The 24,981-nt window shown below is 33.1% G+C and overlaps 3 protein-coding genes across 3 annotated transcripts in view; 2 read left to right on the top strand and 1 right to left on the bottom strand.

The window, feature by feature from the left end:
- LOC119829296 (lachesin-like) overlaps positions 1-24,981 on the bottom strand; it is a 97,575-nt gene that overhangs the window by 46,302 nt on the left and 26,292 nt on the right. The gene's annotated exons all lie outside the window — the stretch shown is intronic.
- Positions 14,248-20,352, top strand: LOC119829295 (solute carrier family 12 member 8-like). Its single transcript, XM_038351747.1, has 11 exons — positions 14,248-14,557; positions 14,631-14,811; positions 14,887-15,032; positions 15,334-15,562; positions 15,757-15,958; positions 16,046-16,280; positions 16,354-16,547; positions 16,873-16,972; positions 17,148-17,288; positions 17,524-17,702; positions 18,430-20,352. The coding sequence occupies exons 1-11, from the start codon at positions 14,369-14,371 to the stop codon at positions 18,590-18,592; spliced, it is 1,959 nt and encodes a 652-aa protein (XP_038207675.1). The 5' UTR covers positions 14,248-14,368; the 3' UTR covers positions 18,593-20,352.
- On the top strand, positions 21,716-23,161 carry LOC119829298 (survival of motor neuron-related-splicing factor 30-like). Its single transcript, XM_038351749.1, has 4 exons — positions 21,716-22,053; positions 22,128-22,381; positions 22,523-22,669; positions 22,811-23,161. The coding sequence occupies exons 1-4, from the start codon at positions 22,012-22,014 to the stop codon at positions 23,079-23,081; spliced, it is 714 nt and encodes a 237-aa protein (XP_038207677.1). The 5' UTR covers positions 21,716-22,011; the 3' UTR covers positions 23,082-23,161.

The following is a 24,981-nucleotide window of genomic DNA, read 5'->3' as shown; positions in this document are numbered from 1 at the left end:
TATATATATATATATATATATATATATATATATATATATTGATGGAGTGGTGGAGGTTTAATGGGTAAAGAGGTCCACTTAAGACGGCTTTTTGGCAACACATTTAAAAGTCCAAGAAAAGTAATTATTCTTTTGAAGATTCAATCATCGTATTAAATAATATTTTACACTAGTAATTTACATTTTTTTTATGTCATAGTAGGCAATGGAGCTGGTGGGTCGCCTGATGGTAAGCTCTACCACCGCCCATGAACATTTGGAGAGGCGAAAGGTCAATTAGCAGACCAAGCAGACCTTACGCCTCTACAAATGGATTGCCGACTTTAATTAAGAAGGGATTAGGAAAGGATTGATGAGAGGAATAGAGGAAAGGACTGGGAAGGGTAAGGAAAAGTATATGGGCCTCCGGCTCCCCCACTCACCGTTCGAAACACAATAGCATGCTATTATTTCGTGCCGAAGCGTGCTCGACTACCACGTACATTAGTTTCCCAATAATAATATTTACTCATTAACATAATATGGTTGCGCCAAATATTTTTGAAAGTGATTTCTATCAGACTTAAAATGCAATCTTATTTCGATTTACCATGATATTATTTATCATATTATTAATTGTGATTAAAGAAAATAATCCCAAAAGATTTTCGAGTAAGCTGTGAGTAAACACTAAATATCTACAATTGCAATAAAAATTATGCTATAAATGCAAGAAAATAGTGAATATAATAAACACTTATCTGCAAATAATTAAATTTAAGTCTACACATGATTTAATTATCATACGTCAATTTATAAAATAGTACCTATGTAGCAATGTCTAAGCTAGCTTTGTTTCAGGTGCTGGTATTTGAGAAAAATAAGTAATTGGACTTTCAATATCGTAGATACCTACTGGTAATAAATAATGTTATAAATTCTCTACCCTCAACTAGTTCTGTTGTTATTTTTTGGCAATTATTGTACATTCCACATTCCAATCGTGTGAATGTTAATTATAACTATGGTTTATTTTCATTATGAAAGTATTATACACCAAAATTATTTTTGTAAGTATCACAATAACTACGTACTCATATTTAAAAATTATATTTTTACCATTGGCTTTCATAACTATTAGTGATATATAATGTTGTTACTGATCGATGTCTGAATTGTAAGTGATCAGAATGATATAACATGTATGCAATTGCAGATACCAAACCTTCGGAGGTTGACCTCCAATGATAATATATGAAATAAGATCTGATATTTCAATGTTGTCCCAATCAGCTTTTCTGCAATCGTATCTTTATAAAAATTTCCTCTAAAATACTATAGGCTATCGACAGCCTGCCGAAGATACATTTCAGAGGGATTTTATATCGACTGTATGTGTCTATAAAACTATATAATCTGAGGTTTATTAGCAACTTTTTTGTATCAAATTTTTTTTGCCCTCGAGACAGCTACAGATTTCATGGCCAATTGCTTTCGGGATGATAAATTATATGAAGGTTCAAATAAGTGTAACATAAAGTATGGTGACCATCAGCTGTAGCTCTTATTTATCGTGTCTTAATCTTAATTTATTTATCGTGCATGAATAGAAAATCGGACTCTGATTGAGACACAAACATTATTTTATAGCTGTTGAGTTGAAGTTTGTAGAACTCCATCTATACTGACGCGGGATATCATGTCGGGGGTAAGAATTCATCTGGGCGTACCAACTCAAAGCGTTTGCCACACAATGTGCTTTTATTGGTTTTTGTCAATTCAATAGTCTATAATCTCCTGTGCACGTTTTGGTTACTTACCAACGACTAGAGGAGAACCATCAGCAACGAATCCTCGTAGAACAAGTATATCCAGAATCTAGCCTTAGAACAAGTTGCATTGCTGTGAAATCGCTTTCTGGCTATTATTTGAAGAAATCAAGCCTGTTTCTGTATTATAACACGAATCTACCAGTATGCCATTCAGTCACATCCCCAGTAATACGCTAAGTGTTTTCACGCAAAATTTTATACTAAAACTATTACCCAAGACAAGAGTCTATCTTTTATCTCCAATACAGTACAGTTAAAAAAAGGAAATATCTTTATAGATAGGTAGCATAGGTAGGTATATGCTTTTACGACCTGAAAAACATTGACATTTGTTCTTGTTACTTTTTCCTCAGTTGTTTTGGTGCTCGTGTTCTGCCATTTAACGGTATGTTCATGTCGGTTCGTTGAAAAACTTTGTCTCTCATTCATGTTTTGTTATTTGACCAATTGTTTGTTGTAGCTCAATAAAATGTAGATATATTTGAGGGAATATGAAGGGTAATACGAAGAGTATATCTTCATAAAAGCGAGTGGCTGGTAAACAAAATAATTTATTATTTTTAACATGACCTCAATTTGTACAATGTATATTGTACACAATAATTCATAATTGGGTTTTTCCAACAAATGTTTGGGTGTCACTCAGGTGCTTTATTGGACAAGGATGAATTGCAGAGGAATTATTCTTTTTATTAGTTATCTTTTAACATTACAAAATATTGGGTATTTTTAATTGTAATTGATAATACTATATCTAATAATACATCTTGGTCTTAAATGGTGGTCTTCAATTTGATATAAAGGTTTATTAAAAAATATAGGCGTAAGAATTAAGTATTCATAGATGGAAGAAATTCTAGGTCCGCCTCCTTGGTATAGTGGTTTACTCGTTCGAGGGGTCCTGGGTTCGATTTCAGATGGGAACTAACAACAAAAAATGTCGCAGTTGGGCAGATCACAGATGGTTTGATACTATATTATTCTTTACGGACGTAAAGAATAATCATTAAGTGAAATACAGATACATGGAAATGGGCAGATATACACACGGAAATTCCTTTGCAATTGTAGGATATTTTCTTTTAATCATTTTCTTATCTGATAAACCATAACTATTTCTATGTTTTTTGTGTATTAAATTTGATTTTGCTATAAATTTTAATGTAAAGTATGAATAAGTAGTATGAATAAATGTGAAGTTTTTTGATCACAATTCTGCCCAACAAATGTGTTTTTAAACGAGTCATCAATGGATTTTTCAACGGAAGTCATAGAACGCATTCTATAAAATCAATTCCGTACAATATGGCATCAATGTCTTACAAAAGCAAAAAAAAGATTCCTTTTTAATGTAGATGCTCCTGTAAGATCCTATAATACGCTTAAAACAATATTTCGAAAATGTCCACTGCACACAGCATTACGGTGTTTCCAAGACTACGCACTAAAATAAAATAATAATTTTATGGACGCAATTTTAAATTGCATGTGAGAGTCTAGCACGCTTCGGATCGAATTGGGCCAGCTTGCACCGGGGAGGTACCGCGCCCCCACAGAAAAACCGGCTTGAAATAGTGGCATGCCACTGTGTTTCGTATTTTGAGTGGGGGAGCCGGAGGCCCATTTCTTTCCAGTCGTCAATCCTATCCATTTCCCTTACCCCTTAAAAGCGGGGACAGCGCATCCGCAGGCACTACACCTGCGAATGTTCATGGGTTAGGATCGCTACCATTCGTACCTTCAAGCGAACATCATCACCTCAGTTGCCCGCTATGACATCAAAAAAATATATAACTGTTCTCTTTGAAGAGTTTTATAAGAATAATTTGCTATTTTAGGACACACAGGACATGTATCACAATATAACTGATACATTAACGAGGCAAATTCAGGAGACTATTGTTTGTTTAAGGAAATTTACAATTACTTACATATCTATAACGTTACTTCAGCTTGTGCGGGACATAAAGCATTACATTGAAGCTCCTATTTCCATTGCTAGTTGGGTATGATTTATCTAATTTGAACACTTCTTTATATAGCAAACAATAATTAATGTTTGCAATGCTAATGAACAATTTTTTTTATGAATTATCTTCTTTACTTTCTTACCACAACATCAAATTCACTTGGTTTTTCCTAGCTCTTATTTAATAAACCTTCATTAATCCCGTTAAATTTTGCTTGAAGAAGTAGCTAACAAGCCTTATGAAATTAAAAGTTGTTTGGTTAGTTGGCAAAATCTTAAGACAGAAATCTATGATTCAAATACTAACTATTTGTGATAATAATTACACTAAAAGAATTCGTCTCATTTTAACGTTAAAGTATTTTCATACCAAAGTACAAACTTCTTTGCGACTAACTCATGTAGGTCAGGTGTCATTGAAGATTATTCAGAAAAGCAAATCTTTTTTTGGTTGGTTAGTCTACTTTTACACTCAAGTTACGTTGTTTTATTTGTTAACTAACGTCACTCTTTTTAGCTTTTGTCGGAAACCAACACTTGCCATTTAAAAAGATTTCTAGGTACTCATGTAGGTAACATGTTTTTTGATATTTTATTTCTTATGTGTTAAGTAATTTTAATTAAATTAATAATTGGATTGCGTAAGCATTTTGTTGAAGTTAACGAATATGCATGAATTACTTTTTTTTCTTAAAGTTTCGAATTAAAAACTGAAAAAAAAGCTTTTGATCAGTGTTTTAAAACATATTTAAATGTATATCTACAGATACAACTCAAGTAGATAAGGAGTGATACAATCGTGACGTTAACGGGAGAGAAGTCAGTAGGTATACATCAAATATTTGCGGCGCAGGTGTGTCTGGTGTTTAACTTATAAACTTTGTGGTTGTCTGAAAAGTGGCGAGGCGCCATCGAGGCGCGCTGAAAGGCGGGAAATCTCGTCAAGTGAAACAATAATATGCAAACAAATCTATTCGAGACAACCGAATTTGCTGCCAAGCATATCGCAACATACATTGAAAAGCTTTATTGATACATTTCACGAGAATACAAACGAATATTTAGAACGCCGTACTGTCAAAGCGTAGGTAGAATACTGAAAGATTGCTTTATTATAATGTGGTTTTATAGGTACGTTATTTAAAGTACAGTAATTGTTAAAATTAAATGTATATAATCTGAACTAATAATATAAATCTGAAGAAATTGTTTGTTTGTACGCGTGCATCTGGATCTACTGGACCTATTTAAGGAATTATTTCACTGTTGGATAATCAATGTACGTGAGCCCTTAGTACTATAAAATATACAATACATCCAATCAACCACATATTATTGGAAATTTTATTTTAATTGTGAATAGCTTAAGTGCCAAAACAAAGCAATCGTGCGATGGCAATAGCGTAACACCATAAATTGAAATACTAAATACTGAAAAAAAATTCATGCAGTGAATAACCATTTCATATTAAGAAGAACAAGATGATATTACCTATGTTGATAAGCATTTGAAACAACAAATGTATATATACTTATAACACAATTAACTCGAGGTGCTGGGTTCAATTTTATTCGCCTTACTCTTAGATATCTATTTTTGAATCACAATTTTTTTCATGAAACATTTAACTAGCTTTTATAAATTATAGGTATACGTAGTAGACGTATTTTTTAAACAACCAAGAATTCAGAATGCAATTTCTACAAAGAACGATCGGCAAAAATTCGAGAGTGCCTCTTCAATTTTATTTGGACTATAAAGACACAAAAATAATTATAAACGTTCTTGTTCAATATCAGAATACTGGTAATCATTGAAATAGTAAGATTGTTTATTAATAAAATTACTAGGTGCTGTATAATTAACCAGATCAAGAGGGAAGAACAACATTTATGTATTGTACTTTACATAATACAAAATGTTGTCTGAGTCGTTTCTGTTATGAGACACACAGCTTTACCTTGTTATTTACTAGCAGAACAAGTCCATTGTTTATTTAAAGATGATTTAAGGTAACAACATGATCGTAGCGTAAAATTAAGTTCTCAAACTCAAGTTTCCCCTGATGTCACCTTGAATTATTCTCACGTCTATGAATTTATATAACGAATTCAAGTGAGCTAATTTCCTTGACGCGATATTAAATATCGCGGAGCTGCTATATAATATTTTGTTTAATATTCCCCAAATTTCTCTTTGTTGATTATGTTACCGACACTTTTACGTCAGTATGATTTTTATCAAGCATTTTCTTAATTATGATTTATATTATGTACATTATCAATATGTTCTTTACTGAATGTAAAAAAAATCTCGATTCTCAAAATACATAGAAAATATATTATTATTTACTGTCATTATTTTACTGTCAAATAGCTAATTTTATTTAATACTGCTTTTACTCACAACAATTACTTTTCTTCTGGGCTTCTGGGGATGAATCAGTATACCTAAATGGAACGGATTTTAATCATTTCTGCTTTGTAAGATTTGTCTGGATATTAACACGTAAAACTTTAAAATAAAAAAAGGCAAAAATATTGTCTCTGTATGAACAGGTTAAAATAAAAAAAAGAATATCTTCATTTTTATCTCATTTCGTTTCATTTATGAGAACATATTAGAATGTGTTGTAGTTTATGTTTCTATTGTATGTTATAATATATAGACGTCCATGCTACGTCTAAGGTACGACTCGAACGACGTCAAAGGTAGTATAATAAATATTTCATATTTTACATATACGTACATCACTTTGTTTAAATTGCAATCTATATTTTTTTTTAATTGGGGATTTTTTGCTTTGCTTCATAACTTATGTGTTTAAGTGTTCTGTATTTATTTACTTCCTTTATTTCCACATCCAAAAACCATGCTCAAAAATTCAGAATTGAACCTGAATTCTTCTTCAATACTCATTACTTAATATTAGATCATAGGCGACACTGCACTGACATCACTCAGGCACTTGTGTCTGCAATATCCACCTAGATCTATTTTGATTTTTCCCTGATGTTTCTTTTTTACTTTCACAATGGATCCACTTCATTATTATGCGCATTACATACAGGTAGAAGTTAATTTAAGAGCAGTGGTGGTTATGCTTAGGACCTTAGAAATTTAGCAAAAAAAAGTCCGAGGTTCGGGACCGGTCGAGCGTGCAAGAGATACATTGAATTTATCAGGACATGATCCACATCTTCTATGCTCGAAACGGTGAAAGACAACATCGTCAGGTAACCGGCATGTCAAAAATCAAAACTATGATGACATGTGACTTCTCAAAGGAGGCCCGAGTCCTTGCAGTGGGAACATATGTGGGCTGTTGATAATGATACGAGTTTTGTCATTTATATACAGATTATAATATACGTGTAAGCACTGAATATGTATTTCAATTGTAAACTGTTTTCTTGAAACAATTTTGTTTCAAGAAAACAGGTTGGTATTTACCTACTATGTAAGTTGAGTTAGAATGACAATATATTGTTACTTATAATTGTTGAACTTAATTATTTTTATGTTAACTATTTTGTTATAAGGCATGGTGATTTTTACAAAGTCAATCTCTGTGACATACTTATTTTTCAATTAATCAAAGTCCCTAATGAATCTTACGATGTTGTCTATTTGTCACAAATATATCAATTATCGTGTTTCGTGTTCCGGAACTAATCATTACACAAATGTGAAGTAACTAATTTTTTAATTTTAGTAGTGTGTACTATCCATGATACCAGAAATGTAAAAAAAAACTATTGAATGTGGGTAACTATAAAAATTATGTTCGACTGAGCTCCAAACTGCTTTATGTTGGATTTTATTCCTTGTATATCTACTATTATAATCATAGCACGTGTGCAGTTTCATAATCAAAATTATCAGGTAGTTTACGAAAAAAGGAAAGTTGTATTTACAAAGAGACAGTATATTATATGAGTATGTTGCAGAATGAAATAACGTAGAATCTGTCTACAATTGTGCAAAATTATTATAGCATATGTATATAGAGATAGATTCAAAAGATCCTTTTGTTAAAGTTTAGTATTAAAGTCAGTAGAAATTATATGTATCTACGTCAATAGAAGAATTTGGATTGGGGTAGCTACTATGTTGACTTAATAATTCTACTCGGTTAGGTTTTAAGGAGTTATTTGTTCCATAAACTAGCTACAACAAAAATAATAAATCTGTATAAATTGGTTAAAATATGTATAAATAAATTTTCTACGTTTCGACTACTTAATCATAATAATAATACTGCAATATATTACCTATGACGAATAGCATCTTCATGTACCCGAACACGCCTTGTCGATTTCATTCTCACCTAAACATTTTGTGCCAATAAATATTGTGTAGTTATATAAAACTAGAATCGCAAGAAAAAACAGATTTATTCGCCACTTTATCTACTTCAGTTAATTGCAAAGACACATAAATTTTCACAACGTTAAAGTAGTTACAGATTATAATATTATTATTCAAGATATTCTGTTTTTATTGGTTTAAGAATATATAAATCTAGTAAGAGTTAAAAAATATATAGAGCTAATCCTTCATATATATAAGGCTGTACACCTTAAGGAATTATATAATATGTGTTGTTCCTGTTGTTTGTGTTAGGATCCCAAATAGGCATGGTTGCGGCGGCGCAGTATGATTTGCGATCGTGCTTAATACATGTAGGTAATTAAATGCGAAAAAATCTGTTGAACCCAACACGGCCTACTACGCTTAATGGTAAACTATCGATCCAGATCGTCGAAGGGCACACGGAGCGACATTTACTGATCATTGTTAGTAAATTACCTACTAAGTAATAACTTATTATACACGAGGCTAACAGTGCGTATACAAAAGGCATGCGATACAATTTATCATTCATCCTATCCAGTGAAAACGTAACAACAAACTGAATTTAACATTGTCGTGAAAAATTGAAACAGACGTAACTTACATACCTTAAATTTCACAGCCAATCTAAACAACTGAAAACTGACATCCATAAATATTTACATTCCTTGATGTAGACGTGAAAGGCGTAATCGCGTACGTTACGGGAGAGAGGGCGAGCTCGTAGTCGTCGGTTTAGCTGCGGCGCAGCGCGGGTGCGGCAGTCGCGCGGCGCGGTGCGAGCGGCCCCGGGGCGCCGGCATAATAGCCGCCGGAGAGGTCGGCAAGTGGCAGGCGCCGCGAGATCGGAGCTCGAGCTGCGGACGCCAGTCGCCGACTGCCGAGTGCGAGTGACGCCATGCCGTACGCCACCGTCGCCCGCCGCGCGCCACCGCCCGCCCAGCGTACACGTATCCCGCCCTCGCTCACCCGTTTTACTGCTTTTAATTGCTAACCATCTCTTACAATTCAGGTCATCTTGCCTTGTGTTGAATTCCTTCCATAACAAAAAATTCGTTGTAATTTGAATATTCAATAACGCCTATGCTCTGTTTCAATTAAGCTACCTTAAAATTATATATACATAAAAATTTACTGCGGAATTTCTTTGTGTTTATTGGATTGAATGCGGAGCAAGGGTGGCTATAGCGTTTAGGATGCAAGTTCTGTTTTGCGCTTTGAAATTTAAATGAACACATTGTTAGATAATTGCATTTAATCAAAGATATTAACGCAATTGTTGAAATCTTTTTTAAAATAATTAATTAATTGGATACAATCTATACTAATATTATAAAGCTGAAGAGTTTGTTTGTTTGTTGAATCTCAGGAACTACTGGTCCGATTTGAAAAATTCTTTCAGCGTTAGATAGCTGATTTATTGAGGAACGCTATAGGCTATATATGTGCCATGACGAAGCCGGGGCGGACCGCTAGTTATTTAATAATGAAAATATGTATGAGAGAATAAAGTACAAACCATGCTCTATTAGGTAGATTAAAACAAGTCAAAGTTTTTATTTCATGTAGCTAACATATATTAATGTTTTGAAAAAATAATACATGGAAATATAAATTTCTCTACTCAAAAACTATTTCGTTCTAGTGTAAGTTGTATATATGATTATCCACACTGATATCCTGCTACTTAAAACTATTTCAGTCTATTTATTCTATTTATACATATATCAAATAAATCATCGTAGGCGTCTTGAGACTTATTATTTCAACAGTTAAATCAATATGAACAGTACATTCTATTTGTGTCAAACTTTAAATTAAAGAGAGTTTGAGAGGGAGATATTAATGACGTCTCTTAATGTAGGTTTTTAAGCTTTTAAATGGGCCAATGGTTTCAATAATACTTTAAGCGCTACGGACTTGATTTTATATTGATTAATCATATATAAATCATTCAATAACAGCCGCAACACAGCACGCTTGCGATTTGATAGTCATCATTAATCTCTGTCCAACTTTTACATTTTACTTTTGTGAGGGTTCTGTTGGTAAAATATAAATTTAGGTGAGCTTTTTAATATATAAGATTACAATTATATACTCCATGTATACCGACGCTGTAAAGAATGATAAAATTGTTGCAAGAGATTCGCTTCTCATCAAGATCTATATTTTTTTTCTTTTATGTCTTTTTTTTATGTCATAGCGGGCAACTGAGCTGGTGGTTCACCTGATGGTAAGCGATCACCACCGCCCATGAACATTCGCAAAGGTAGTGCCTCTACGAATGTGCTGCCCGCTTTTATGGGGTAAGGGAAAAGGAAAGGATTAAAGACTGGAAAGAAGGAATGGACTGGGACGGATGAGGTAAAGGAAACGGGCCTCCGTGGTAGTCGAGCATGCTTCGGCACGAATTGGGCCAGCTCGCACAAGGGAAGTACCATACCTCCACAGAAGACCGGCGTGAAATAGCATTCTACTGTTTCGGCTCAATTCCTAAAATGCTATTTCACGGCGTTCTTCTGTGGGGGTGTGGTATTTCCCCGGTGCGAGCTGGCCCATTCGTGCCGAAGCATGCTCGACTACCACATACAATTCGAAACACACGAAAACAGTTTCATTCATCATAAGTCAGGAACGTATGGATTTTGATGATTTGTATTTCATAAATTTTTTTATTAGTATTACTTAATATATAAAGAGGAAAAGCTTTTTGTTTGATTGTTTGTATCCTAAAGGCTACAAAACTACGGGTACTATTTTATAATATCTTTCACTAAAAGAAAGTTGTATTATTCCCGAGTCCTACAGGATACTTTTTACGCCGAAAAAAGTGTTTCATTCCCACAGGATAACGGTATAATATTATAAAGAGGAAATTTTTATATTTTTGTATGTTTGTAACGTTTTCACGGAAAACCACTGGATCGATTTAAAAAATCATTTCACCAACAGAAAGGTACAAGTCAACCGAGTGACATACATAAGTACCACGGGCGAAGCCGGGGCGAACAGCTAGTATTAGATAAAATTAATTATAAATGGTTTCTGTGTGTGAGGTTTATAACAATTAATCGATATGCCTAGTTAATTAGGTTATCATATATTAAACTGTTTTAAACATTAGAATTAATTTTTAACAAAAATTTAACCGACCTCAAAACCATTCAGAAGCAAAAATGAAATAATATTTTTACTATAAGCCTTAACCACTAATATGTTTGAAGTCGGTGCCAACCAAACCAAGTAGGCGGTAGATACGTGTGTAGTAAATGGGTTACTAATTGTGTTATGTACTATATAGTAAGGAGGTAGTATCTGTCTGGTACCATTGGTCTTGGCTGGCACTGACTTCAAATAAATCCTTCTTTCCGTATTTGGAAGTCGGAAAAAATTGCATCTACTCGTAATTTATCGCCAATTAAATAAGGCTAATTCACATAAGGGAGAATGTTCTCAATTCGTCTGTAATATTTTAGCCTTCTACTGGGTGAAATTTGATGTTTCTTTTTATTTGACAGCCGTCCGTGTGGTCCCATCTAGTTTTAGTTGTACATAAATATAAACATTGTGTTTTTTATGTGTTTTTTTTAATAAATATTTTGCTTGTCACGATTCTTACATAACAAATAATACTCACCCGTGCCTCGTATGGGCTTAATGAGTATCCATCATTAAAGAGTGATTATGTGTTTGAGATTTCAATCGACAAAATAACTGCTTTTATAAAAAAAAAATTCGTCGATAAAAATTAACACCTTGAAATCTTATAGCGGGTTGTAAAATATTTAATACTTCTGTAAATTCTATGATTATAAATTATTTCTGTGTTCTGTATGTATATTTATTATAATCTAATAGCCATGTTGTAATTCTAGCAAATGGGTTGAATGTTTTTCAAAATAATGTCATAGATTAATGGCAATAACCTATATTAAAAACCCTTTTATGCCAAAAGTAACGACCGAGTCATGTTTGCCTACGTTTTATTCAAAAGTAGAAAATATTTTTAACATTAGAAAAAAAGGAACATAATTATATCTTCTTCCTCAGATGTATTGAAAACATTTATGATTTTGAAAACATAGAAGAAAAACGCTATTCTTAGAGAACATCTGCACAAATAACAATTTTTTCTATAATTATCTTAGAAACTCTTCTGGAAATATTAAAATAACACTAAATAGTTAATCTTCAGTTTATTTTGTAATAGAATCCAAATTATATCCTTTTTTTTTGTAGTGGGGAAATCTTACATAGATACCCACGGCCCCGGGGAAGAAGTCGTAGTTAGTTATGTCGGATTCCTACCTACTAAAACCGCACTGTGTTCCGTCGAGCCACATAAGTGAAGGGGCCACGGGTGCTTGTTAGAATTCGTCCGCTACCCCTTCGGCGGCAGCACTGCAGGCCCGGCACAAATTTAGAGCTGCTTATTTGCCTGCTCTAAAAAAGCAGTGGTGGCTCAGTGGTGAGAACCTCGGACTTCAAAATCGATAAGTCGGGGTTCGAGACCGGGCGAGCGTGCAAGAAATAAATTGATTTTTCAATTTATCTGCGCATGTAGATAACATCACCACTGCTTAAAACGGTGAAGGAAAACATCGTGAGGAAACCGGCATGTCCGAGAATCAAAAGTTCGACGACATGTGACATCTGCCAACCCGCACTTGGCCAGCGTGGTGGATTATGGCCTGAACCCTCATAGGAGGCCTGTGTCCCAGCAGTGGGAACATATATGGGCTGATGATGATGATGATGATTTGCCTGCTCTACCCTTCTGTGGCGGCGTGAGCGGAACACGTCTCCCGCAAATTAAATAAAAATTTAAATTTACTGAAGTCATAGCCCGGAGGCCCGTTTCCTTTTTCTCACCCGTCCCAGTACATTCCTTCTTTCCAGTCGATAATCCTTTCCTTTTCTCTTACTCCATAAAAGCGGGCAGCGCATTCGCTGAGGCCTCACCCTTGCGAATGTTCATGGGCGGTGGTGATCGCTTACCATCAGGCGAAACACCAGCTCAGTTGCCCGCTATGACATAAAAAAATATGTATCGTGTATTTGGTGCAGTGCTGGTATTAGGAACACTGATACCCCGAGCAAAAATATTATGGCGCCCATTAAAAAGGGAATAAATTTCGAGTGTTAATTTTCTTTTCCCCTTTTCATTTGAGCGCACATGTTTCCTGTGACTATATGCTTTGCCGCGACAATAAAAAAGTCACAGGAGCAAAAGCTTAAAGCCGCTGGTGTTGACCTGATAATCATCTGCTTTTCTCATGATCAACGTTAGGTATGTTGTTGTGAGCCATTATCAAAGAAAAGAAGAAAGCTTTATGTTATATGTCACATATGTAATATCTATGTCATGTGTGAGTATTTTTTTAGCAACATGCTTTCGTATTTCTATTAGATTTTTAATTTAAAAGAAAGAGAAGTTACATGTCGTACTTTTGACTCTCTAAGAAAATTCTTTGTATAAATTCATTCCTCTTAAATTTATTTGTAAAAATCGACATTGAGATTGGGTGTGAGTGCACACCGAAATAATCTTTCTCGACATAACTCAATTAGTCAAGAAGAAGAGAAGATATTCAACGGTACATACAAGATGATATTCGTCTGTTTCACTGATCGTTATTCTTTATGGAAAAGTAGGTGATCAACCTTCTGTTACTGCCAGACCGAGACATTTTTTTTGTCCGACCCCATCGGGATTTGAACCTTCCGTTCTACGCTCACGCGTTAGCCGCTGTACCAAGGAGGCGGTCAAACATGCACCCTAATGCACATGTTAAAAAAAAAAACATACACCTCGGCTGCTAGCCTTTAAATGATTTGCTAATTTGCTTTAGGTGATTTGTGCAGACTTTTGTTTGAATAAAAGTTTGCGCAGCTCAAGTTAGTGTAGTGTGGACCCGCTTCTATGTAGATTCAGTACTTATAAAGTTATAATGTATACCTAGGAAATACCTAGTATCCTAGGCTAAATAATCTTATTTAGTTTTTGCTAATATGGGTCTAAGCATAGATTATATTATAGGTCTGAGTGTCTATTTCTGCTAGTGTCTGTCATTTATAATTCAAATGACGTTTCTTGACAACTGTCATACACTTCCTACAAGTAAATTGTTGATTTCGTTTTCGTTTTATGTACTTCGGCTTTAATAAACAATGTTTACTCAATGAGTATTTTATATTTAATTTTAAAAAAGTAATAAACTTACCACAATGGAACATAGTAATAGATCAAGAAGGACAGATTTAGATGTTGCTAGTTTTCAAAGTGGGGAACCAGGCTTTGATAGAGCACGTATGAGAAGACAGTCTGGAGGTTTTGTAGATTTAGGAAATGAATCACAATATGGTACAGGTGGACATCAAGCTTCAGGGGCCAACGAGATATTTGCTGACGTGCAGGTGCAATAGAACAGTAAAAAAAGATTGCTTTAATTTGGTATGACATCATCATTCCTTTCTTTTATCATTTTAGGGAGATGTGCCGTGGTGGAAATCTAATTTTTTCATTTCCCAGCCAGTTCTCTTTGGAACATGGGATGGGGTGTTTACATCATGTCTTATAAATATTTTTGGAGTCATTGTCTTCTTAAGGTCTGGCTGGATGGTAGGACAAGCTGGTTTAATTAACGCTATATTAATAGTAATTTTTACAGGTATATAACATTACATTATCACATTATCGAGACTTAAGTTCATGACTTATATGACAATTATGCTTTTAATTTCAGTTTTTGTAGCTTTGATCTCAGTATTGTCTGCTGTGGGAATTTGTGAAAGATGCAGAATTGAAAGTGGTGGTGTGTACTTCCTATTGGCACATACATTGGGATCCAGAATGGGTGGTGCATTGGGAATGATTTATTGTTTTGGACAAGTATGTAGAATTATACTGAAACATTTTAATGTATTAAATTTAATTTGTGAATCATGTTTCCACTTATGTGATATGTTATTTTAAACACAAAATTAAAAATTATTTTACAAAATGATTGCTATACAAACTCAACAGTTGAACTTGTACTGACAACTGTTTAAATATTTATTCAAGCTATTACTATTTGTTAGTGATATGTGACCACTAATGTTTAAATTAATTATTTTTTTTACTATCAATAGTTTTAACATGAATTGAAATGTTGTTATTAACTTCAATGAGCAATATTTATTACTTCCAGGCAGTGGGATGTGCTTTAAATGTGTTTGGTTTTGGTGAATCAATGGCAAGTCTGGTTGGTACAGAGAATACTTGGGCAGCCCGCGGATTTGCTGTTGCAGCAGTTCTATTGTTAGGCACAATCAATGTTGCTGGGGTCAAATGGGTTATCAAATTGCAATTTGTACTGCTGCTGATTATTTTAGTAGCAGCATTGGACTTTTTTGTGGGATCATTTACTACTGTCCCAAGTCAGTATACAAATCACTCAATATATCACTATTACCACCACATATCAATATTATCTTATTTGCTAAAGAAAAATTAAATTTTCTAAGTGACCTTCTCATTTCTCTATTTGAAATAAGGCAAATTTCTTAAGTGCAGAATCCCTTTTTTGAACAATCTATTAATCGAGCACAATACATTTTCATTCTATTTTTAGATCTTGAATTTAAAGGATGGCTTGGTGGAACAATAGCCAATAACACATGGGCAGACTACCAAGATGGATACACATGGTTTAAATGTTTTGGGGTATTTTTCCCTACTATAACTGGTATACTAGCTGGTATTAATATGAGTGGTGATTTGAGAAATCCTTCATTAAATATACCTAATGGATCATTAGCTGCCATCAGTACTGGGTATTGATATATAATTTACCAAATCTTTGTATATTATTTTATTTTTGGGTCAATGGGTATGTATTATTGTTTTTAACATCTTTGCAGGACTTTTCTTTACCTCATGTTTGTTATAACATTAGCCGCTACTGTAACAAGAGAGGCATTGCTTACAAATTTCTCTATAACAGCTGACATGTCAGCAGTGAAAATTCTACTACTCGCTGGATTATATGTCAGTTCTATGAGTTCTTGTCTGGGTGCTATGTATGGAACACCAAGAGTACTTCAAAGCATTAGTAATGAAAAAGTCATACCTGGTTTGGATGCCTTAGGACATGGGGTATGTTTTTATGCATATTGGTATTGTTGTTCATTATTATTTAAGTTACTCATGATGAATTCCGAAATTGCAGCGAGGCCCTAATAAAGTGCCCATTTACTCCATGATCGTAGTAGCAGTAGTGACCGTTACATTCATCATCATAGGAGATATCAATAAACTTGCCCCAATTGTCACTATGCCATTCCTGATCACTTATGCTAGTATTGATTATTCTTACTTTGCTCTTGCTCAAACATTTGATTTACAACACAAACGTGAAATGAGGTATGATTTTGTTTAATTTTATTTTTTGATTCTATTTCATATTATGTTTATGTAGCCATTGTTCATTAATCCTTTGCATACAATATTATAAGTAATCCAGTTGCTTGATTAATATTATATTAATTTTTTGCAAGAAATTAACAAGCTTCAAGAGGAAAACATTATGTTTATTATGTCTAATGTCTTATCACACCTCCTTTGTTTGATCATACATATATTAATGTTAAAAAAATGGTTGTATAATTGATGTATAGTAAATGGTTGTTTTTATCTAAATTAAAGACTAGTCACTACATTTAGTTAAAAAATTATTTTATGGTTTTAGATTTCAGGGTCACTCGCCTAGAGACACCCAGGTTTATGGCGCAACTGGGAGCGATTTGGATTTACTGTTTCCAGAAAGAATTCGTCATAAAACAGTTGGCGTAAGATCTTACATGATATTAATAAGCTCTTATCATTTTATAGAGAAGGATACAGGGAATTCTTGTGTAGGAACAAAGAAGGGCTCTCAATACTCATGTTGTAAAGTTTTTGTACAGTAAAATTATTGTTATTTGTTTAATAAAAATACAATATTGATTTTTATATGTTTTATAGGATTTCACACCTTCACCTACTGATTCCGCAATTATGAACGGACGTACGGCAAATGGCGATGTGCGTCCTGCTGTAAATGTGCATTCAAAAAATAAAAACTGGTATTCCCACTTGTGTAATAGGTGGTTATCTCTTGCAGGTGTAAGTATAGATAACGTATTTATATACTTTTTATTGCTTTCTGTTTTTTTTATTTCATAATATAATAATAAAAGCAAAATTTTACGATCATGACACTCCATCATTTGTGATAATTTTCTATTGTTTTTTTTTATTGAAAAGTCTTCCACGCTATTATTTATTAGTTTTTAATTTTCATGTAGATATAGCAATACTAATTATAGAGAATGAATTCGCTCCTTTTATTTTTTCCTAGGTGGCAATAAAATTGCTGTTGATGCTGTTAGTGCACTGGATGTATGCTCTCGGTTGTTTGCTAATATTGTGGCTACTGTGGCTCTACATTGGAGCGGCCAATCCTGCCGTCAAACCCGGTCGTGCATCTGAATTCCATTTTTTCCATTGGTTGAAGATATCGTTCTTGCATGCTATCGGGTAATTTATTTTATACCTTGTTGTACATTTTTTTCAGAATGAATTAAAACTTAACTTAATTTTATATTATACTAGCTGCGCCCCGCATTTTCACCCGCATAAGTCCGTATCCCGTAGGAATATCGGGATTAAAGTTGCTTATGTGTTGTTCCAGTTATCCAGCTATTTACGTACCAAATTGCATTGTAATCCGGTTCTGTAGTTTTTGCGTGAAAGAGTAACAAACATACACATATATACATCCTCACAAACTTTCGCATTTATAATATTAGTAGGATGCATTAAGTAATTATAATATTTACTTGGTTTGGTGACATTAGCATTAGGTAGATCGATCATATTTAAGGAGAAATATTAAAACTACCGTCATAAACTTGAAACAATATTATGATCATTTTACAGTTCTTACGTTATCATATTGTTACAACTTAATACTAGCTTATAGATCGTCAGGTAATTCGTCATCATTAGGTCATAATGAACATTGTTAATAGTAAAACTCTACATATTGTGTGTTGTTAGGTTTGTAGAAACAAAAAACATCTCTCCGCTATATTAATCATCTCGACTTTAGTTAATTAAACGTAATTAATATTCTAACGAGAAAAACCAATTTTGCACTGTAAACTGCTAAAATAACTAGAAAATAATTATTAAGATGATTCTCCTTGCCTTTTTCCAACGTGTAAAACTTGATGTTAAAATAATATTGTATGTGCTTTAATAGGAAACGCCCATTGGAATATGAGCAACTGGTCGTCACTCCAGTGCATGCTGACGTTTCTATGGAACAAGAAAGACTGAATGACGATAATGAAGACTTCGCCTCTCGTAGACGTTACCATCAGTCCACGTCTCTCCAGACACATCTTGTTAGTGTTGATAGTTAAATATAAATAAACACTGTGTATTCAATTAGAATTAAGTATATGATGATGACGCGCATTAAACTAAAATTGTGATAAAACATTGTGAATTGAAATGTATAGGAAATGCGTGAAAATAAGTTACAACGATTCATTAGGATTTAAAAAAAAATGCTAAAATATAATAACGCATATGTATCTACTTACCCTGCTTTGCATTCCATTCATGAAAGTAAACAATTCTATAGTATAAAGCTGAAGAGATTTGTTGTTTGAGCGCGTTAAACTTAGGACCTGGATACGTGACCGCTGAGTGCGAGTAGACTATAAACATACCACGGGCGAATCTGGGCCGGACCGCTAGTTGATAATAATATACGGTCTGTACCTACGACTAGAAATATCTATAGATTCTTTATTTTACATGAATGGTATGAACCTATTTTTTTCTTGAGATGTATCTAATTTCCTATATCTATTTAATTCGTAATCGGAACTGATTATATTTGTATAAGCAATTACTATGAAGGGCTGTTGCCAAATAATTCAGTAAATGAATAGTTCTTTTTTCATTCGAGTATTGGATATAAGCTTTCTACGATATCATGTACAAACTATATGTTATATCATAGAATGTTCATTTTCAAATCTATGATATAGCATTGGGGGTTTGTGAATACCTCTTCAAAGGATCGTTCCATTGTGATTATCGTGTAGGTGTTTCTCTTTCTCTGTTTTCTCTCTACTGTTGAGTACTGAAATCAAAATGCTTAGTAATTTTGTTTTAATACTTAACTAGCTGCTTGCCCCAGCTCTACCCGAGTAGATTTTTTTATATCAATAAAAAAATAACAGTTATCCTAATCCAAGCCTAAATGATAAATCAAATGAACCATTTAAATCTACACCATAATATCATTTGAAACCGTTTATCCGTTGACTTGAGTTGTAAGTGGGTATTCGATTGAATACGCACTCTTCATGCATTTCATTCAATATCTATATTTTTATAATTGGGACGATAAGCCAACGGTCTCGGCCGGCTCTATTGTTATGTAGGGCTGCACACATGGGTACATATCACGGTACAAGAATATCGAATAAGAATACATGATTAGCTAAAAATTATTGAATACTGAAAAAAAGTGGGTAAAAAAAAAATAAAAAGACTCAAATGACTATGATGCTTGAAGAATAACTTATTTATATAAATGTGATTGCCCGTATATTAACTTAGCATGGTTTTAATCGTAAAAATAAATGTTAAGAGGTGTCTTTGTGATTTTTTCTACCGTATCAAACTTTTATGTTTTCAAATGAGCGCATTACATTTTGAAGCATGTACATTTTTCTGTATTTTTTACTTCAGTGGATTATATATTGTAACCATTATAAAATACGCTCTTAGCTTATGTAGCCTCCTTAAGACATTTATTGTGTTATTCTATTTGTGATCTCGAGCTCTATTCAAATCCAACAATGGACTGATCACACGGCGTTAAAAATATTGAAACTTCACCTTTAGTTGTACTATCCATATTTTAAAATCGATTTTAATTAAATACTTACCTATTTTGCTAATTGTATGCATAGTACATAAAAGCCATTACGTACCTACATAGTCTGTACCATTTTATATACATATTTATATACTGTGCATATAAAATCTTTTTGTAAAGACTAAGGTACAAGATGTGTGTAGGTAGGTACGTAATGTTTATTATGCATGCTAGGTATAAACTTTACAATGTAATAATTTATTGTCTTATATTTTTAATTATTTAGGAAAGCTTGTAAATATTATACTCAATTTTACTATTTTTATAAAATTATTAAATTAATAGAAACAGGTTGCTTTTCATTTCATTCTAAATCATACAACGGTCACGAAACACAATACACAGTTAAATAGAAAATATTGTTTATTGGTAAGGGAAGTAGGTAAATACTATAATTATTTGTTTCTCTTCATTTTAATTTATATTATAAGGGCTATCTGTGTAAACAATACCCGTTATCTCGCCAGTGGAAGCCAACTCTCAAGTGCTCGACCGAAGATTAGTATATTATACTGTTATGTGTGCTCGACGTTGGATGCAGTTTGTGCCACAACACGAATTTCTTGTTGTGGCTCATTTATTGTAAACACACAAGCGTTTGGAGCTCTTTTTTTCGCTCAAGGGGCTTTTTGGGTCTTTGAGTTATATGTATATATTGTCATCTTACGGATTTTTTTGCTAACTTGTCACAATTAGCGCCATCTGCATTTCGTATTCCCTAACTAATTATATTTTAAATACCTACTCTTCCCTTTATTTTATGTTTGTTTTTTTTCTTTTGTACAATATATCCCGTAGTTTCGCTATTGCTCGCGTATAAGCTAAATAAATTGTTAATCCCTTACTCGTTCTCCTCCTCGGTTGGGTAAAACGAGCTTTCTTCTGCTGGTGGGAGACTTGCGGCTAGAGATTTTGCGTCAGATTTCGTAGCCGTTTTCTAATATTTTGATAAGGTCTTGTCAAGTTGCTTACGAAATATTCAAAATTATGCTATAATAAATACAGACAAAATTTTTATTATTCCTCATATTATAATCATATTTTAAATAAGTTAGTTTTAGAAGTTAAGCGTCGCTACGGTATATCGAATGACGTGCCTCGTAATCGGTTTATTTTATTCTTTAAAAAGTTCTCATTTATGCTATAGATATAACAATAAAATTACAAGTTTTAGTGTGTATCATTAGGCAATAGATACCGAAATGTGAAAAGAACAACCAACTCAAGGAATAACAAATATATATTAAATTTAAAATACACTATACAGTAACAGATGAAAATATTAAAAAAAAACAAGAAAAACTCATAACAGAGAACTAATGAAAATGATTTATCACCCCGACTGTATTTAGTTCACCGTCAAATAGAATAAGTCTCTCAGTGAAGTTGCAGCTTTCTGATGGTGAAAGTATTTCTGAAATCGGTCCAGCACTTTTTGCGTGAAAACGTTGCCAACATATAAAAATTCAAAAGATTCCTCTTTGTAATATAAGTGTAGATGTGGATTACATTTTCAAAAAAATTTTTTCTGTAACTTGTGGTCTGAACCATAGATTATGTGTCAAACGTACTTGACATTTGACACATGTTTCTATAGTTATTGGTTTTAATTACATGGCTCGTCCAAAAAGCAGCAATTTTGTTTGTGATATTTGATAACATTAAAATATTCCTCAATTGCTAAGACGCTACACTAATTTACTAAAAAATAAGTGAATGTTTGTGTGTTATTTGTATATTCAATTTCAAAAGCAATATTTAGTAGGTACATGTGTTCACTGAGGTATAAAACAGTAGCTTCATATTTTTTACGTGTGAATTTGGATTTTAATAGCATGTGGATTGGAGTCGATTTATAAATAATTTTAAACGTAAAATTTGACAATGGCAGATGACCTAAGAAACTATAAGTTGCAGTTGCAGCAGGTAAAGTTATTGTTAATGATTGTCATTTTCCTATTAATCACATTAAATCAATGTTGTTTCAAATAATATTTTAGGTAGAAGCTGCTTTATTGACTGATCCAGAAAACGAAGAACTTTTGAAACTTAAGACGGATTTGGAAGAAGTAATTGAGTTGACTCAAGATCTAATAAAAACTCAAGAGGGTGAATCCAATGTCAGTGTTCATAGTTCTAGTAATAATGATGATGTTACAGCTTCCCTGCTGGCTGCGGAGAGTGGTGAAGCGGCACCAGTGCAAAAGTGGCATATTGGGGAGAAGTGTCTTGCTAAATGGAAAGCAGATGGAATGTAAGTTCTCAATTGTATTATAATAATAATAAAATCATATGTATAATTTTTGTATTAATCTGCATATATTATTATTTTTAAGATATAATGCACTCTCAATGATGGATACAATTATAATATTTGAATATATTTTGGTTGTAGGTTCTATGAAGCCACAATTGAAGAGATTGGTGAGAATAGTCTAAAAGTCAAATTTAATGGATACACAACCTTGGAGCCTGTGTCTACTATGGATGTTAAATCTTTAGGTTCTGGAGTGAAAAGACCATTAAGTGGTGATGAAGGAAAGTAAGTGTAAAACCTGTTCAAATAATTTAGACTTTTGGTTGTTTGTCAAAATATTTATAATTTCTCCGTCTATTGGATCTTTCTAGTCACATTGTAGTATAAACTATTATAGAAAAAGTAATGGAATACCATTTCTTTCAGGCAAGGTAAAGGCTATAATAGAGAATATTTGAAAAAGAAGAAACAGAAGAAACAACAGAGATTTAAACAAATAGAAGAAGAAAGAGAGAGTGAAAAGAATAAATGGCTTTCGTTCCATTCAAAAGCATCTAAAAAACCAGGTATTAGAAGTAAAAGTATATTTGCATCCCCTGATAATTTGGAGGGCAGGGTTGGAATTGGAACATGTGGTATATCTGGGAGGCCTATGACTGAGTATACACCTGGAGAAAAGTGGAAAAAGGGTGGATAACTTACTAATATAAGTTTTAGTTTAAATTCTGTACTGTCTTTGTCACACAATAGACTCAATAAATTCTTTATATACAAAAAGTTTATCCTTTGCTCCATTATGCATCATGATTTCATCCTATTGTATAATTCAAATAAAACAATTAACTTAGTCTAGATTGAATAACTTGAAAGTTGATGTTATTTTTTAACAGTTTTGACATTTCTGATTCAAACATTATTAGACCATATTTTATTATGAATACCTAACATCTAATTACAATATTCATCTGTCTGTTCTGGCTAATCAAACGGCTGGAGCGATTTTGAACTTTGCGCAAATAGCTGATGGCTGCTATAGCTGATACAGAATAAATTGAGCTACTTTTTATTCAGATATTATTTTAATACATTTGGTTTTAAAATAAAAACTCCGCGATGAGCTGTGGGGCGCAGTTAGTACAAGATAAACATTTGAATTCCAAATAAAGGGTTTTAAATAATATTATACCATTACTTGAATCTGTAACATAGAAATTTTAATTTAACTTCAACCAATTTCAACAATCTTACAAAGGTAACCCTACGACAGGCTTATAAGTAAAAGAAGCGTCCTCTAGTTTAGACTGGATTTTCCATCCAAACCCTGTATTTATTATACTAATCTTTGTTCCTTACTCTTTAACTATCTAATTCTCACTTTTTTCGTAGTGCGTAATGAACTTTGTAATATTCTATTGCTTGCCATTAATGGCACGGATGCCATTTGGTTCACCATCTTTGCCCTATGGTTTTGATTTAGTTCTACTAAACACAACAAAGATGGCATTAAATCAGATTATTATTTTTAACGCCTGAGCTACGCCTGAGTTATAGTGTATCTCGCCTTCGTAATCCGGAATTTTTGGTTAAGGTAATTTTTTACTCATCATTTTTGTTTATTTATTTATTCTTCATAGTACATATATACCATTGATTACAAAAATAAATAATAAATTATCAATATAAAGAAGACCATGCCGGCACATATTTTGTACTAAAAAGCGGTCTTTACATCGTTGTTGAAATAAAATTATCATCATGAGTATTTTTTCTAGTTAGGATTTAGACTTAAGACGATTGCGAAGAATTATTAGTAACTAATGATCCGATCGGGCTTCACTCATGTTAGGTTTTATCTCTTCAGAAGCAGAAGAAAGATGTTAAAAAAAAATGCCGACTTGGTCGCGCCGAGCTAAACGTGAATTCATTATAAACTAAATAAGAACTTTAATGATGAATAGTGTAAGGATATCAATTAAAAATCATTTAATTATTTTTAACATCAAATTTAACCGCTTTCAAATTTACACATGGAGGGCGCCAGTTTTTAAATAAAAAAAGATTCCTTACAATCCTTTCACCCGTCGGAAGTTCTGAGGCAAAAAAAAAGCGTGTAAAAAGACAGTCGGATTGAGAACCTCATCCTTTTTCTAGATGGATTGATAATTCGTATCTTCAATTTTTTTCCGTAGTGGTAATTATAGAAGACAGCAAGACAAAGCAATGGTGGATCAGAAGTAACGACCTCATACTTCGTGGGTTCGATTTGGGACAAACCTGCAGGAAATAAATTGATTTTTCAATTTATCTGCACATCCTACGATGCTTATAATTATGGTGATTTACAGAAAAAGCGTTTTTTTTTTCAGTGGACATAAAAACGTCCCGTTTCTTCAGTGCAGTAAATCAAAGTTATAAATTACTGTAGTGGTGTGTGTAGTAATGAATGTATTATATTACACACTATGTATAAGTAACACATTTTTTTATTTTTTATTTTTTTTTATGTCACAATCGGCAATGGAGCTGGTGGGACGCCTGATGGTAAGCGCTACCACCGCCCATGAACATTTGTAGAGACGTAAAGTCGATTACAGACC

Source organism: Zerene cesonia, chromosome 10 (genome assembly GCF_012273895.1).
Source record: "Zerene cesonia ecotype Mississippi chromosome 10, Zerene_cesonia_1.1, whole genome shotgun sequence".
Lineage (NCBI taxonomy): Eukaryota > Metazoa > Arthropoda > Insecta > Lepidoptera > Pieridae > Zerene > Zerene cesonia.
The sequence above is the reverse complement of the archived record's forward strand: the minus strand, read 5'-3'. Positions and strand labels throughout refer to the sequence as shown.